At 44.9% G+C, this 16,192-nt stretch overlaps 1 protein-coding gene and 1 long non-coding RNA gene across 4 annotated transcripts; one reads left to right on the top strand and one right to left on the bottom strand.

Annotated features, from left to right (window-relative positions):
- Positions 1-497: 497 nt before the first annotated feature.
- On the bottom strand, positions 498-8,898 carry LOC307023363 (transmembrane protease serine 9-like). 2 transcript variants are annotated; one of them, XM_079656591.1, is made up of 13 exons: positions 8,770-8,898; positions 8,302-8,358; positions 6,915-7,098; positions 6,528-6,603; positions 6,168-6,357; positions 5,079-5,218; positions 4,370-4,520; positions 3,772-4,027; positions 3,231-3,388; positions 2,448-2,546; positions 1,066-1,202; positions 663-806; positions 498-605 (listed from the first exon to the last, which is right to left on the bottom strand). In XM_079656591.1, the coding sequence occupies exons 1-13, from the start codon at positions 8,816-8,818 to the stop codon at positions 588-590; spliced, it is 1,659 nt and encodes a 552-aa protein (XP_079512717.1). In that variant the 5' UTR covers positions 8,819-8,898; the 3' UTR covers positions 498-587. The 2 variants fall into 2 exon arrangements, with proteins under 2 accessions (XP_079512717.1, XP_079512716.1); XM_079656590.1 differs by having other exon boundaries at positions 644-806.
- Positions 8,899-11,639: 2,741 nt separating this feature from the next.
- Positions 11,640-16,131, top strand: LOC307021378. 2 transcript variants are annotated; one of them, XR_013803139.1, is made up of 5 exons: positions 11,640-11,886; positions 13,791-13,850; positions 14,032-14,100; positions 14,188-14,261; positions 14,381-16,131. It is a non-coding gene; the product is annotated as an uncharacterized lncRNA (long non-coding RNA). The 2 variants fall into 2 exon arrangements; XR_013803138.1 differs by having other exon boundaries at positions 14,032-14,261.
- Positions 16,132-16,192: the final 61 nt, after the last annotated feature.

Raw genomic sequence — 16,192 nt, forward strand, 5'->3', positions numbered from 1 at the left:
TGTTTCCTGCCTTGCTGGAGTGACTTGGAGAATCAGACCTGACGTCAAATGCTGATTAAAATATGTTGAAAATGTTTGTTTGTGTTGCTTTTCCTAATTTCTCTGTAACACTAAGTCACCTGATGTCTGAAGAGATTACATAACATAAAACGTGAATGTGTAATACGTGAAAACTACGTTCAGTTGAGATGGCAGGCTGGAGAAATAAGCATTTCCTACACTGTAAAACATTAAGTTAATATTATGTATCATATAACGTATGGTTAACATCCCTTATCTTACCATACGTTACATAACCTTATCTTACCCTGTTGCCATACGTTAAGTTATCTTATTACGATGATAAAATGTCATGTTTGATAAGGTTGCCCCCTTATCAAAAATACATTTTATATAACAAGGGGGGCACCCTTATCAAACAATTAAACTGTTTTGATAAGTTATCTTACATTATAACACATTCCCCCCAGGTCACGTGAATAAACTCTGAGTCTGCGTTACAGTGAAAATATTTTTATTTCCGTCATCACTCAGAAATCCTGGGTGACCTCAGAGGTCCAGGGTGACCTCAGAGATCCAGGGTGACCTCAGAGATCCAGGGTGACCTCAGAGATCCTGGGTGACCTCAGAGGTCCAGGGTGACCTCAGAGGTCCAGGGTGACCTCAGAGATCCAGGGATGGTAGTCTGTGATCCTGGAGAAGATGGCGGGTCGCTCTGCGTCGCAGCGCCGGCTGCCCCACGTCAACACGCCAAACAAGAAGTAGGCGCCTCGCTTCCGGCAGAACAGCGGTGCCCCGCGGTCGCCCTGCGAACAAAAATCTGTTAGAGGGACAGAGGACAGGAGGGACAGAGACTCCGTTAGTCCTGATCAGAGGACAGGAGGGACAGAGACTCAGTTAGTCCTGATCAGAGGACAGGAGGGACAGAGACTCAGTTAGTCCTGATCAGAGGACAGGAGGGACAGAGACTCCGTTAGTCCTGATCAGAGGACAGGAGGGACAGAGACTCAGTTAGTCCTGATCAGAGGACAGGAGGGAATGGGTTAGTGTTGGGGGGGTGGTTACCATGCAGGAGGCGGAGCCGGCAGGATGGGCACAGATATGAGAGTCCGTGACGAGGTCCCCCCCCCACTGCTGCTGGCAGGAGGTCAGGTTCACCAGAGTCAGGCTGGCCTGGTGCTGTCGTTCCGGATCCACCGCCGCTGCACAGGAAACACATCGTTAAACCACTTCCTGTTGGGACTTTGAGGTCATGTGTGAAGAGATTGCGTAATATAAAATCAGAGAAACTAAAAATGTGTAATACGGGAGTTATTCAAGGCAAGCTTACAATGGTCAAATGTATCGTTCTAAACCAGGGGTCTCCAACCTTCTTTAGGGTGAGGGCTACTTTCACAAAGTAAAACAAGTTGGGGCTATTTTTACTCCTCTTTCTTTTGTTTTTTGCAGTGAATATGTTTAGAACATTTTAACATTATGATATGCTGACCTTTAACCTTTGTGTGCCGTTTGGGTCTGTGGGACCCGTTTGCAGTGTTTACTAAAATAAAATGTATTCAATTTATAATTATTTTAACCTGCTTTATTTGGGGGTGGACCTCACCTCCTCTAAGGGGGTCCTCACCTCCTCTAAGGGGGTCCTCACATCATCTAGGGGGCCCTCACCTCCTCTAAGGGGGTCCTCACCTCCTCTAAGGGGGCCCTCACCTCCTCTAAGGGGGCCCTCACCTCCTCTAGGGTGTCCGGGGGCATGCATCAATCTGGTGCACTTTGAGAGCAACATGAATTTATGGAAACAGCTCTCAACACTCAGATGAAAGAGAGCTGTATACTTTTCAATAATCCAAACATCTTTAGAATTTGATCACAACCAGTAACAAATCATTTAAACGGGTTTATTCTTATCTTACCTCGTTAGCATTCTTTCTTTTTATTCATGCATATTTTATTAATCACTCCCCTTTCAAACTGTTTGGTTTACTGTCCTGTACACACTGGAAGGATTTCTTACTTTATTTATTTTTGTACAACTTCTCTCTCTCGACATTCAGGACTTTTCCCGGTGGGCCGCTGGCTCTGGCATAGGTGGGCCGTGGACTTTCACAGCACCGCTGCGCTGGTACTGTGAAAGTCCACCACCGATGCGGGTCAGCGGCTGTAACAGTCCTCTACCGCCCGCGAGGAACCAGGCCTGAGGTCCAAAAAAATGTATTTTTAAAATAATAATCTCCCGTTCATCGCATCCATTGTCGACCGACCTATCACATCTCTGCGCTCCAGCAGTGGGGCGCGCCCCACACTTTGAGAAACGCGGAGCTATTCTAACATCACAGCAGGCTGGAGAATTTAACATTTCCTAAACTGTAACACGTTATCTTACAATACGTTGCATAATGTTTCCATACATTACATAATATTCACACTTCCTGTTTGGGACTTGAAGGTACCTGAAGCCTTGGTGGCCCCCCAGCCCGTGGTGACACAGAACCAGCTGCTGTCCAGGTCCTCGTCCTCATCCGGGAGACAGACCGGAGACACCTCAGAGCCTGGGGACCAGATTAGGGGGGGGGGGGGGGGGGGTTCAGTCTGATATGGAGAGCCTTAACACTAGAACCGCTAAATCATAGACCCCCTCGGTAGCTCTAGTCTTAAATAAGGTCAAAGCTGCCTCAGTGAATTTAGTTCTGACTCTGGAGATGAGGAGTAACCCCAACCCTGAAGCAAAGAGAGCTCTCTGACGTCTGGGCCCAATCCATCCAGCGCTTTGTATGTTGAAAGTATGATTTTGAAGTGGCTGTGTGTGACAGGAAGCCAGTGCAGATCTTTGAGAACTGGAGTGATGTGGTGAACTCTCCTGGTTCTGATGAGGACTAAATGAAGTGTTTCTGGGTTGAGTTCTGGTGAGGACTAAACGAAGTGTTTCTGGGTTGAGTTCTGGTGAGGACTAAATGAAGTGTTTCTAGGTTGAGTTCTGGTGAGGACTAAATGAAGTGTTTCTAGGTTGAGTTCTGGTGAGGACTAAATGAAGTGTTTCTGGGTTGAGTTCTGGTGAGGACTAAATGAAGTGTTTCTGGGTTGAGTTCTGGTGAGGACTAAATGAAGTGTTTCTGGGTTGAGTTCTGGTGAGGACTAAATGAAGTGTTTCTGGGTTGAGTTCTGGTGAGGACTAAATGAAGTGTTTCTGGGTTGAGTTATGGTGAGGACTAAATGAAGTGTTTCTGGGTTCGTACTGAGTCGTGCGGAGCGTCTGAGGCGCAGCAGGGACAGGTCGGAGCGGGGGGGGAAGCTGCCGTCCCGAGGGAGGCTCAGAACCTCCTGCACCGGGACAGTCTGAGAGGAGGAGAACCGGAGGCTGTGGACCCCCAGAACCACCACGTCCTCCTGAGCTCTGCAGGGACACAACACACGGGGAATGAGTCCTAACACCTTGAAGTGAGTCAGCATCATGAGTCCTAACACCTTGAAGTGAGTCAGCAGTATGAGTCCTAACACCTTGAAGTGAGTCAGCATCCTGAGTCCTAACACCTTGAAGTCAGCATCATGAGTCCTAACACCTTGAAGTGAGTCAGCAGTATGAGTCCTAACACCTTGAAGTGAGTCAGCATCATGAGTCCTAACACCTTGAAGTCAGCATCATGAGTCCTAACACCTTGAAGTCAGCATCATGAGTCCTAACACCTTGAAGTGAGTCAGCCTTATGAGTCAGAGGATGCTAATAAAAGGCCAGAGACATAAGGGTTTATGTAGTTTGTACACAGTATATATTATTACCTGACGTTGCAGTGCTGGGGGACCAGGACCCAGTCCCTGTGGACCAGGGTCCCGCTGCAGTAATGGTGTCCCTCACTCTGCAGGCTGACCTGCCAGGGCCAGGAGGAGGGACAGACCTCCGATACGTTCCCCACTGAGACCCCCCCGTCCTGGGCCACTGAGAGAGAGGCGGGGCCTGGAGCCCCCCCACAGCCGGAGCCCAGCCCACAGATGTCCTCCTCAGAGACCTGGTCTGCAGACAGCAGGTGCTCATCACCTGGGGGGACATCATAGGACCCTGGTCAACATGTCCTCATTAGGTCAATCAGTGTTGCATGAATGATTTGAGTGTCTGGGTTTCCTGGAGATATTTAACTGCTCTGTTCGTGTACAGTTTATCATTTGCTGCTGGGTGTCTTGTGTTTCTGTGACTCTGGAAACTATTTCCCTCAGGATAAATAAAGTCCTCTCTCATCTTATCAGGGACGATAGTGCCAGAAAAACTCACCTCATTGCATCCGGATGGTATTTATGAGAGACTATGATCAAAATGTGAGTTCTGAGATTCAGATCAGAAAGTGAAACAAAACAATCAAGAGAGTTTAGAAAAGACACCTACTCATGAGGTCCATCATCCACTGGGTGTGGTTCTGCATTTTGGTGTAGACCCCCGGCTTCCTGGTCCGTCCACAGCCGACCCCCCAACTCACCAGACCCGCCAACTGGTACCGGCTACCAGTGAAGCAGGACAGAGGACCACCAGAGTCCCCCTGAGACAAAGAGGACCATTAGAGACACAAAGAGGACCACCAGAGTCCCCCTGGGACCAGAGAGGACCATTAGAGACACAAAGAGGACCACCAGAGTCCCCCTGAGACAAAGAGGACCACCAGAGTCCCCCTGAGACAAAGAGGACCATTAGAGACACAAAGAGGACCACCAGAGTCCCCCTGAGACAAAGAGGACCATTAGAGACACAAAGAGGACCACCAGAGTCCCCCTGAGACAAAGAGGACCATTAGAGACACAAAGAGGACCATCAGAGTCCCCCTGAGACAAAGAGGACCATTAGAGACACAAAGAGGACCATCAGAGTCCCCCTGAGACAAAGAGGACCATTAGAGACACAAAGAGGACCACCAGAGTCCCCCTGGGACCGGAGAGGACCATTAGAGACACAAAGAGGACCATTAGAGACACAAAGAGGACCACCAGAGTCCCCCTGGGACCAGAGAGGATCATTAGAGACACAAATATGACCACCAGAGTCCCCCTGGGACCAGAGAGGACCATTAGAGGTGAGGATCCAGGTTCTGGAGGTTCAGTACCTGGCAGGCGTCCACCCCCCCTACGGGCCTCCCGGCGCAGAACATGGAGGGACGCATCCTCCCGAGGTAGAACTGGTTGCAGGACTCTGGGGACAGGATGGTGACGTTCACCTCCTGGAGCCGGCTCACCCGAGGACCATCTGGAGACAGACATGGAGCATTAGGACACCACATATTCATGGGGGACCAGGTTCAGGACTTCAGAGGCGAGTGAACGCCATCTGTAGTCCCTCAGCTGAGCGAGGCTCCTCCTTCAGATGGAAAACAGAACCAAACCTCCCTCTCTCCGGCAGAAACAGGAAATGCTGGAACTTTTCAAAACAACGGTTTCAAATCAGCATCTCTTTGATTAAAGAAAACTACATCTTTAAAAAAGGTGTTTCTTTTTTGTAAACCACTTTGTTTTAAAATCTGATGTTTATGAGCCGCTTAGTTTTTGCAAAAGTCTCTGCAAAAATACACAACTTTATAATACAATGCCCACAATGAAACACAGGTATGATCCTGAGTTCAAAACAAAGTGAGGTAACAGGAAGTTGTTTACATCTGTACGACAATAACCCACTCCCCCTCAACACTTGTTGGTTTGGAACAGCACTTCATGTGGCGGACAATGTGTGGGGTGGTGCGGAGGGGTAGGGGTTAAGGGTAGTGTGTAGAGCGTAGGGGTAGTTCGTAGGGTAGTGTGTAGGGGTAGTGCGTAGGGGTAGTTCGTAGGGTAGTGTGTAGGGGTAGTGCGTAGGGGTAGTTCGTAGGGTAGTGTGTAGGGGTAGTGCGTAGGTGTAGTGCGTAGGGGTAGTTCGTAGGGTAGTGTGTAGGGGTAGTGCGTAGGGGTGGTTCGTAGGGTAGTGTGTAGGGGTAGTGGGTAGTGCGTAGGGGTAGTTCGTAGGGTAGTGTGTAGGGGTAGTGTGTAGGGGTAGTTCGTAGGGTAGTGTGTAGGGGTAGTGCGTAGGGGTGGTGCGTAGGGGTGGTGTGTAGGGGTAGTGCGTAGGGGTGGTGCGTAGGGGTAGTGCGTAGGTGTAGTGCGTAGGGGTAGTTCGTAGGGTAATGTGTAGGGGTAGTTCGTAGGGTAGTGTGTAGGACCCTCACTCTCTCTGGTGGACCCCCAGCCCGTGATGGTGCACTTCTTGAGGGGGGTCAGCGGGAACATCCAGATGTCAATGGGTCTGACGAAGGTGTTGAAGACGAGCGGACTCTTCAGCTGAAGAAGAGCCACGTCTCGCTCTTTAGTCCGTGGGTCGTAGTCCTGATGGACCAGGATCCTGGAGACCCCCACCAGCTGTTAATCAATAAAGATAAGATGAGATGGACCATGATCATGGACACCCCCACCAGCTGTTAATCAATAAAGATAAGATGGACCAAGATCCTGTAGACACCCACCAGCTGTTAATAACACATTATCTTTTAGTATATTTGAGTCTCTTTTAGGTGGGGGGGGGGTGTCACCTGCTGTCCCGGCTCCCGATCGTTGTCCAGGTCGTGTTTCCCTGCCAGGACGGTCCAGAATGAGGCCTTTTTGTACCTGCAAAGGTGAGGGGGGACATTTTATATATATTTATATATAAATAAACAGTATACCTGTGTGACCCCCCCTTAAAGAAGTCAGACAGGTGAGGGGGTTATCGTTACCTGCTGAAGCAGTGAGACAGGAGGGGGGGTTACAGTGTGTGTGTGTGTATGTATGTATATATATAAGCTAAGGGGGTTGTCGACCCTCCGCTTCGCGTCGGGCCGAACCACGCCCCTTAGCTGTGATATAATGAGCATATACCACGGCCTGTCGTGAACTATTGCTTAAATATACACACATACACATATTATATGAAACATTACCTTCTGAAGCAGTGTGCGGCAGAGACCACCCACAGGGGGGCGATGACAGCCCCCCCGCAGGCCGGCGTGGAGGCGAACCTGAGGGAGACCTGCCAGGGCCAGGAGTTCCTCCAGGCCTCTTCCCCCCCGATGATCCGGGACTCCTGCTGCTGCTCGGGGGGGAACGAGCGCAGCCCCGACACGTCTGACACATAGATCACATCATTCAAAAAGGAACCCCCCAATTATTGTTTGTAAAAAAATATATAAATAAACAAAACTAACAAATACATATTCTTAATATTTGATAAATGAATAAGAGTCCAGTTCAACCGGAGAGTGGGTATATATTATTTAAACTACTGAACCCAAACCTTCCGGGGGAGCTCCATGGGACCTTATTTCGGAAAAATCATGTTTTGAAGTCAATGGAGAGAGAAAGATTATCTTTTGATCCCGTTTGAATTGTCCAACGAATTGCACATATGATGTTTGTCAATTTAAAAGACAATTTTGCAAGTCAAAAAAATAAAATGTGCCGTAAAACTGAAGTAACACATTTTTTTGTGTGAAGCGCTCAATGAACTCTGGTCCCGCACACGTCATCAACACCAAGATGGCCGTCACGTTGGCACATTTCACCTCTTTCTTTCAGAATGAAGCGAAAAGTATTAAAAAAGAGGTGAAAATCACTACAAGTCTGGGCATGTTGAGAAATGTACATACACAAAAGGGGAGTTAGTCAGTTCCAGCATGCGGGACCGGCTTTACAAGGTTTCGGTGAGTAACACGAGTGTAATGTGTAACGTTAATGTCAGCTAGCTAAATTCACCTACGCGACTCTGGGATTTGTAGTCTTTCTAGTTGCGTATTAATTTATAGTCTTATATTTCAACAGTTTTAAGACAAACTGTGACTTTTTTGACATGGAAATGATTTTTTAAGATTGACAAACATCATATGTGTAATTCGTGGCACAATTCAAACGGGGTCGAAAGATACGTTCTCTCTCCATTGACTTCAATACATCATTTTTCAGGAATAAGGTCCCATGGGGCGGAAGTAGATGGGCGTGACTTCGCCACTCTATAATGATATTATTATGGGATGTCTGAATCCAACACATGGCGTTATAAACCGAGAGCGCCCTCAGCTGGTGAGTCCGGGTACTACACATACACTCATTGGCTGATTTACAGACCATTAAATACAATGTTTTAAAGTAATTTAGTATTTTAAATGTCAAATATGTTTGTATTAAAACATATTTGATTTAAATAGATTTGTGTGTTGCAATATGTATTAAAATGTGTAAGGATAAAATCAGAACATACCACTGTATGCAAACACATTTAACATAATTTCTCAGCTAAAAGGAAATTGTAGTAAATAAATAACTGTGTTTTACTTCCAAATCCAAAGTATCCGGAGAAGTTCTGATGATCCGTTTCATTCAGAGTCACACCTGAACACACACAATATCATGTGATTTATAATTGACCTGCATGAATCAGACATACTGACGGTACCTGCCACACACACACACACACACACACACACACACACACACACACACACACACACACACACACACACACACACACACACACACACACACACACACACACACACACACACACACACACACACACACACACACACACACACACACACACACACACACACACACACACACACACACACACACACACACACACACACACACACACACACACACACACACACACACACACACACACACACACACACACACACACACACACACACACACACACACACACACACACACACACACACACACACACACACACACACACACACACACACACACACACACACACACACAGTTTCTGACCTGAGAGAGTAGAGAGCAGACAGACAGACAGCAGGCAGACAGACAGCATCCTGTCTCACTGACTACACACAGCTTAGTGATCACACACACCTGGACACACACTCTCTTTAATCACTCACACTCAGGCCCAATCCCAAACCACCCCCTCGACCCTGCCCCTCTGTGACGGAGTGAACTCCGTCTGTAGCCACACTCGCAGCTGAATGAAGTTCCCTCCATTAAGGGAAGGGTATAAATACGGCAAGCTTTGGGACGGCCTCCCCTCTCTCCGGCAGAAACAGGAAATGCCGTAACTGTATGTAACAACGGTTTCAAATCGGCATCGCTTTGACAAAATATGTAAATTAATAACTCAAATAAAACTCCAAACATCTTTAATTGTGTTACTTTTTTGTAAAACTCTTTTAGTTTTAAACCTGATGTTTATAAGCTTCTTAGTTTTTGCAACAGTCTGTAAATATACACGACTTTATAATAAAATGCACATTTACCTTTTTCTAGACTAAACAGTGATCTATGTCTGTGACACTCACAGTATCTGCTGCCCACAGCTGTTTTATAGAAGGAAAAACTCCTTCACTTCATGAAATCTCTGCGGCACCAGGAGGAAGCGGGAGGTTAACTCCGCCTCTGAGAAGAGGAGCGCGCAGTGCCTTTCAATGCAGGACGGAAAGGAGAACTAGACAGTATGAAGTAATTGCGCATAAGAAGACAATGCAATACAGTTATTGGTATTTGTTTCAGTACACTTATTTATTTCAGATATATCTTATAGTTAGTTAGCTTCAGCTTAAGTTATAGTACCATTTTTGCAGTAACACCATATCATATTTATATAAACATAAAGGCAATGAACAGTTACCTCTCTACTTTACATCTACAATTACACGGATACAATAGTTTAACTCACTTTTCATTTTTAGGGGCGTCAGAGGTCAGTGTTAGGGGGGCACTGGCCCCCCCTAGAACCACCCCTGGTTGGAGGACTTGCTGCTTTGAAAGGCTGAGGAAACTAACTCTCACTGTAATCATTTTGTAGAAGTTGTGCTTTGAGTATCTCCTGATTGCATGGCGATCAGTGAGAGTGAGTCTTCTTCTCCCTTAGCAGGTGCATGCACTATATGAACGCGTGTATCCTGCTGTTCAGCTGGACTTATGTCAAAGTCATTTGAGGGGTCACGAGAGAGGAACAGTGCTATAGAAATGCTGCCAATTCACCAGATCCACTATTTCCATCTCCTTTCCTTCTTCATCTCCATGACCTTTGAACTGAAGCTCTAGTTTTGGGTTATTTGGGGAGTTTAAACTGTAATACTGTCGTCCAGGGTGTGCTCCGTTTGCGTTAGTCAACAATACACAGAAGGATTGTGGGCACTTTGGTTTCACCCGGTTACTTTCCAGTACCTCTTCAATCAAATAACACAAAGGAAAAACCCAAGAAGTTTGACTTTAAAAAAAAAAAGATCAACCAAAGGTTTATGTTTGAATAATTTAGATTATTGTTTTTGTTGGAAATCTGAGACGCAGGTGATGATAAACGTGTCTGTAACCATGCTGCCACTTCTTGAGTTTCACGCCATGCCTGCCTGAATATACTCCATGCAAGTACTACAGTATATTGAATATATATATATTTATATTATACTCTGTAATCTTAACTATATCTGATAGCTCAAGCCCTCCTTTCGTTAGTCTTCCTTTAAAACAACAGAGAGGATGAATGTCTTGTTTATCAGAAAATACTGTTGAGGACATTTTAGGTTTACGTCCATGTGAAAGAGAAACATGATAAGTAGTGTCCCTGTCCATTAAACACCTGTTGTTCCCATAACCAGAAGATTAGTGATGGTACTTTCCCCAATAAATCATGTCGCGAAGACTAGGCTCACCACTTTGAAGCATTCCTAAATCAAATCTGTGGGAATTGAACAAAATAACAAACAACCAAAGCAGGACTATAGGGTCAACAGGAAAGAGCAGGTTCAGCCCGTTGGTCATCCACACACCAGGTGCCGTGAATACCTGACCACATCATGTGATCATTGAATGATATACAACTGTGTGGTTCAAACAAATAAGTAGAATACCAGGAATAATAAGCAACGGCTAAAATCTGTGGATCGAAATGTAATAATAATGAATCATCAATTTTATTAAATGTATTGATATTAAAAAAAGGTGTAGAAATAATTCCTCTGATTAACCCCTGGAGCGACCAGTGTGGATATGTAACATGCATGAGAATAAAGGTTAGACAAAAGGACTTCTGTTCACACACGTATATAAGTTTACATCTGTGTCTTTATTGTTTCAAGTGAACAAAACAGGTGAACACGTAACATCTCAGTTTAAGGACAAGTTGTGCGAGATGCACAAACTGAGGGAAGAGTATTTGAACAACGCACATCGTTCCACTTCCCCCTCCAGTTGTTGTGTACACAGTCTTCACCTCGTCTGTTGTTTGGTTCTCCTCTATACCAAAATAAATACTTGGCTGCACACCCATCAGACCACATCCATCTTCCTTCTTTGGCGATGTCATGGAGTCCGATCCATGTTGCTCCCTCAGCAGGGTCAGAGCTTTTGATCAGGAATTTGACAAAATCCTCTTCCTCTGTGCTGTGGATAGACACCAGGTTGCCTCCCTGGGACAGACAGTAGAGCTCTGCATCAGCCCAGGTCCTCTCTGTGTTGAAGTACTTGTAGCAGCGGCCGTTGAAGGAGAACCAGAAGGAGGGACAGGTGTCTTGCTGTAGCTCCGTTGGAGGGTCATCTGAAGAAGACACAGCACCCAGAGCCAGGCCCAACAGGAAGAGGAAACGCAGCATGATGATGTCTCTGTCTGTTAAAGTTGCTCTGAACCGTTGGAGAGGATGGAGATTGTGAAGATTCAAGTGACAGGCTGCTTCTTATATATGTGTGGGAATGTGACGTCATTGTCACGTGACGTGATCACATGACCGGTGCCCGGTCAAATTTAAGTTGTATAAAAGTTTTTCCGGCAGTTTCAGAAAACCTTTCCCTTGGCTGCACGCGCACCTGATCTCCCTCAAGGTAGGACTCGCGGGTTTAAGGTGGTTTTATGGTCTTTTCAATGAACCTATGGAGGGGTCTCAGGTGAGTTTGGATTTCATTAGGGCTAGGGCAAGATACGTTTTCCCATCATGGAGCGGGAAACTCTTCAGACATTCAAAGCACGAGACCAGGGGCCTCATTTATAAAGCTTTGCGTAGGATTCACGCGGGAAGGTGGCTTACGTAGGACAAGGCAAATAAATACGTACAGACATTTCCCGATTAATAAAAAGGCGTGCCGGCGCAGGTTTCCCTTTTTATAAATCACAATCAACTCGAAATGCGGCGCAGCTTTTGCGGGCTTCACGTAACGCCCATCTTTGCTTATAGTCAAATAAACGCCCCGTACTAATGCGCTCATTTTGACTGACTTCATGAAGAAGATCGCAGGAAATGAGGACAGAACAGCTAACAAAGACATTTCACACCGAGTCAGATGTTGGTTCTTTTGGGGAGGTGGAGACAAATCACATTGTTTGGTGTATGTAATTGAACCAGAGAAGCAACATGGAGGTCGGATCGTCACTGTTAGAAATTAAAATCAATGTTTTAATGGGGAAATGTAGTTTAAACATGCCGTCAGTTTTAATGCAGTTTTACACTGAAAAACCAGAAATTCTTGTGCAACACCAGCTGTTAAGCTTTATTCTGAAACTCTTTCATCTCCGGTTGGCAGTTAGCATGTGGTAAATTTGCAATTTCCAAAAGAGGTGAATTTAGTAGCGAAATGATATGGAGTGGTGCAAACCGAAGCCTACTGATTTAACACTACAACTATAGATGTCGAGATACTACCATGCTGAATATTAAATGAAGGTACAGTTTATTTGAATACATTATTGTTTACAGACGAGAGTAGCATGTGACAACATCCGGAATGACCGGAAACCAAACGAGCCGAGAAGTATTTTTTAGAGTATTGATCACAGCGTTTAGAATGTGTTACATGAAAAGTGATGAAAGAGAATATGAGGAGAAAAGGCGTGTCCTCCGGAGTGGAGTCATGACGACTGGATCTGAATTATGAATTTGTATTTCGAGGATTGTGTTCCAGCTGTCGATCAGCTGTGCGCAGCGTCTCCACTGCAGCCTGTGCGTCTCACCCCCCCGCAGCAACTCCACCAGTTACAATGAAATAAAACACACGTGTTTTGGTGTTTTGTTAAATTAGCTGCACAATTTACCACATGGTGTTCTTAGTTTCCATACCTCCTGTGTTTTATGAGCGACTTATCAAGTAGGCTATTGGCGAACGGCATAAAACATGATTAAACATGATGGTATACTAAACCATGCTCGTATCTATCTAACCTAAAGAAAAGTTAAACAGCATCAGTTTAAAGTAATTCTGTCCTCCTGCTTACCGCATCATTTATGAGAATACATTTCTTAACAAGAGAACATCGAGGGGTGATCATTCAATAACATTTCCGTATTTATGTATTTGTGTGTGTGCACAGAGGAGTCTCAAACAGGCGTTTGTTTCGTCATTTTAAGATTGGCTTTAATCAAGTTTTTCGAAGTGATTCTTCATATATGATAAATGAGAGCTAACATTCTATTTATTTCCACATATTTATCTCCATTCTTCCTTCTGCCAACGGTGTCGCAGTTTCTCTTCTCTCTCGTTGTTGTGCGTACCGCGTACGGATGGGTCAGTGTGCGTGGAGGACCGCACATTTCCCCGTCAAGTTAGTTTTGTATAAATCGCAAACAGTGTTTAGAAAGTGTACGCACCGTTTATAAATGAGGCCCCAGGTCTGTTACAAGCACTGTGTTTTTAACATGGTGTTTTACTCAAAGTTGTAATAGTTTTTAAGCAACTTGTACGTGTTTTGAGAGAAGTGCTCATAACAAGCAACCCGGGGAACTGGCTATGGACGTTTGCTGACTTTCTTCTAGCTCTTATTATTCTTTATAACATCTGTTTCTGTGTTTAATCCATAGAGCTGAGTATGAGCGTTTCCCCTCCTGGATGGAGCCAGGAGGATCTATTACTCCGTCAAAGTCAGCCTGGTTTTTAACCTTCTTTAATGTTATATTGAATTGGTGTTTGAGCAACTCTTATGTTGCGTTTGTTTTTTAAAAGTCTACTGTCCTCTAGTGCTTTTTTAGTTTTATTTTCTGTCAATAGTTTTCTTGTGTGCAGATTGTGGGCAATATAATTGACTAAGTGTTTGTGTTCCAGGCTCCTCCCCCTCTGGGGAACCTCGTCTGCTTTCAGTGTAGGGACTGCACCGTGTGACACTTTGAAAGGGTGAGCAAACTAACTCTCACTGTAATCCTTTTGTAGAAGTTGTGCTTTGAGTAGCGCATGCTTTTCTTCTCTTTGTGTCCCTCACAGTTAGCAGGCATTGAGACCTAGTGGACCAGACCTGCCCATCTGATGAGGGGAAACCCACCATGTCATAGTGTAAAGTAAGTTCACCCTGTTACCCGTTGACAGCTGCTGAACATTGACATGTTAACATGTATATTAGTGAAATAAAGCTGCTTTCTATTTGCTCATGAATGCCTCTGTTATTGTCCTCGTGAAGGGAAGCCCCAACATCTGCAAAAGAACTTTGGATTCAGATTGAGGGTCCACAGGTTCCTCCATCCCCTCAACAGGAGTTGGTGTTGTCAGCTATTTAAAGGGGACCCCAGCCACAGTTACCACATATGCATCAGAGGGTGTTTTCACTGTTGGCCTAATATATGATTGGTCAACTGAACTTGGCAACACTAAACACAACCACACCTGAACATGAGCAGAAACAGACTACCTGCTCACCTGGAGATGTCGCACTAAACCTTCTATACATCGTTGACGAGGAGTAAATGATATGAAATCAAACGTTGGCAGACCAAAACAAATGTTCTTTACAATCTCCAGAAGATGATGGTCTGTTTTTAAAACTCTTTCTAGCACGTGAAGACCAAGCTGCCCATCACACTAAAGCTTTGTAAACATTTCATTGAGACACCACATTACCACAAATAATTCCCAGCTTGTGCAAAATGAAGATGAACATTAGGCAAAACAGACCCTAAGCTTGTGTGGGTATATCGTATCAAACATAATGTATTCATTTCAGGGAGACTTGTTGCTTTGTGTCTCGTGTTTCTTTTCATTCACAACTGATCGTCGCTCTGACTTGCTCCTCTGCTGCCCTCCAGTGCCCACAATGCACAACAGGTACTTTGACATTACAGCATGTAGCTCCAAAGCACACAAGTATTTCCGGTAACACTTTATTTTGATAGTCCATCTGTTGACACTCAGTAGCATGTCAACAGTACATCAGTTGACTTTCAACAGCATGGTTCAAACAGACAACTAACATGTTTTTTGCAACAGCTTATTAACCGATATTCAACCTTACTATCTGTAGATTGTGTCAACATCTTCAAAATTGACAATCAACTACTCAAAATCAATCAGTTGAAAGTCAACAGGGTCATGGTGACTCTGTTGATAATCTGTTGAGAGTCAAGATGTCAACTAAAGGTTACATTAAGCATTAGTTGATGATAGGTTGATCGTCAACTAAACTAGAGTTGACTATCAGAATACTTTTAGTAGGCATTCTCCACTAAGCGTTTGTCGGCATGTGTTAGGACTATCCAATTCAAGTGAAAAACAGTTGAGAACAGTAGAAAGTCTATAACCTATCAACAGAACACATTCATCCACTAATGATATGCAACAGACATGGGAATAAAGCCAAATGTTTTGCACAGCTGATCACGAGCACTGGATAACTGAAGTCAACACCAGGCTATAAAGCACAGTGGAACAAACACTATAGGCAGCATATCAGAGAAAGAAAGCTTTGTAAGTAACGGTACGAATGAAAGGTGTTTACATACAGGTACGGTACATACAAGTACATTTGGAAGTACAAATCCTACGAAGCGCACCAGGTCAAGTCATAGTACCGTATAGTATGTCGAAGAAAGTGAAAAAATGTCATAGTAGTTAAAGGTGGGGTAGGTAAGTTTGAGAAACCGGCTCGAGATACTCTTTTTGTTATATTCCATGGAATGCTCTTAACATCCCGATAGCAATGAATATCTGAAGAGCTTTGACAAAAAATCCATACAAAAAATGTAATCTCTTGAAGCCGTGGCGCTGTTAAAAGCTCGACCAATCATCTGAGCCGGCTAAAGTAACTGGATGGCCTACCTGCCTGTCAGCCTTCCATCTGTGCACAAACTGATCTCGTGCCCTCATTGGTCATGAGCGTGTTCGTGAGTGTTGGAGGAGGGGCTCTGTGAGGAAGTGACAGATTTGTTCTGGTTGTGTATTTTCAAATTCTAGCGCACTCGAGCTGGTTTCTCCAAAATTACCTACCCCACCTTTAAAG

The sequence above is a fragment of the Notothenia rossii genome, assembly GCF_949606895.1.
Source record: "Notothenia rossii genome assembly, chromosome: 10".
Lineage (NCBI taxonomy): Eukaryota > Metazoa > Chordata > Actinopteri > Perciformes > Nototheniidae > Notothenia > Notothenia rossii.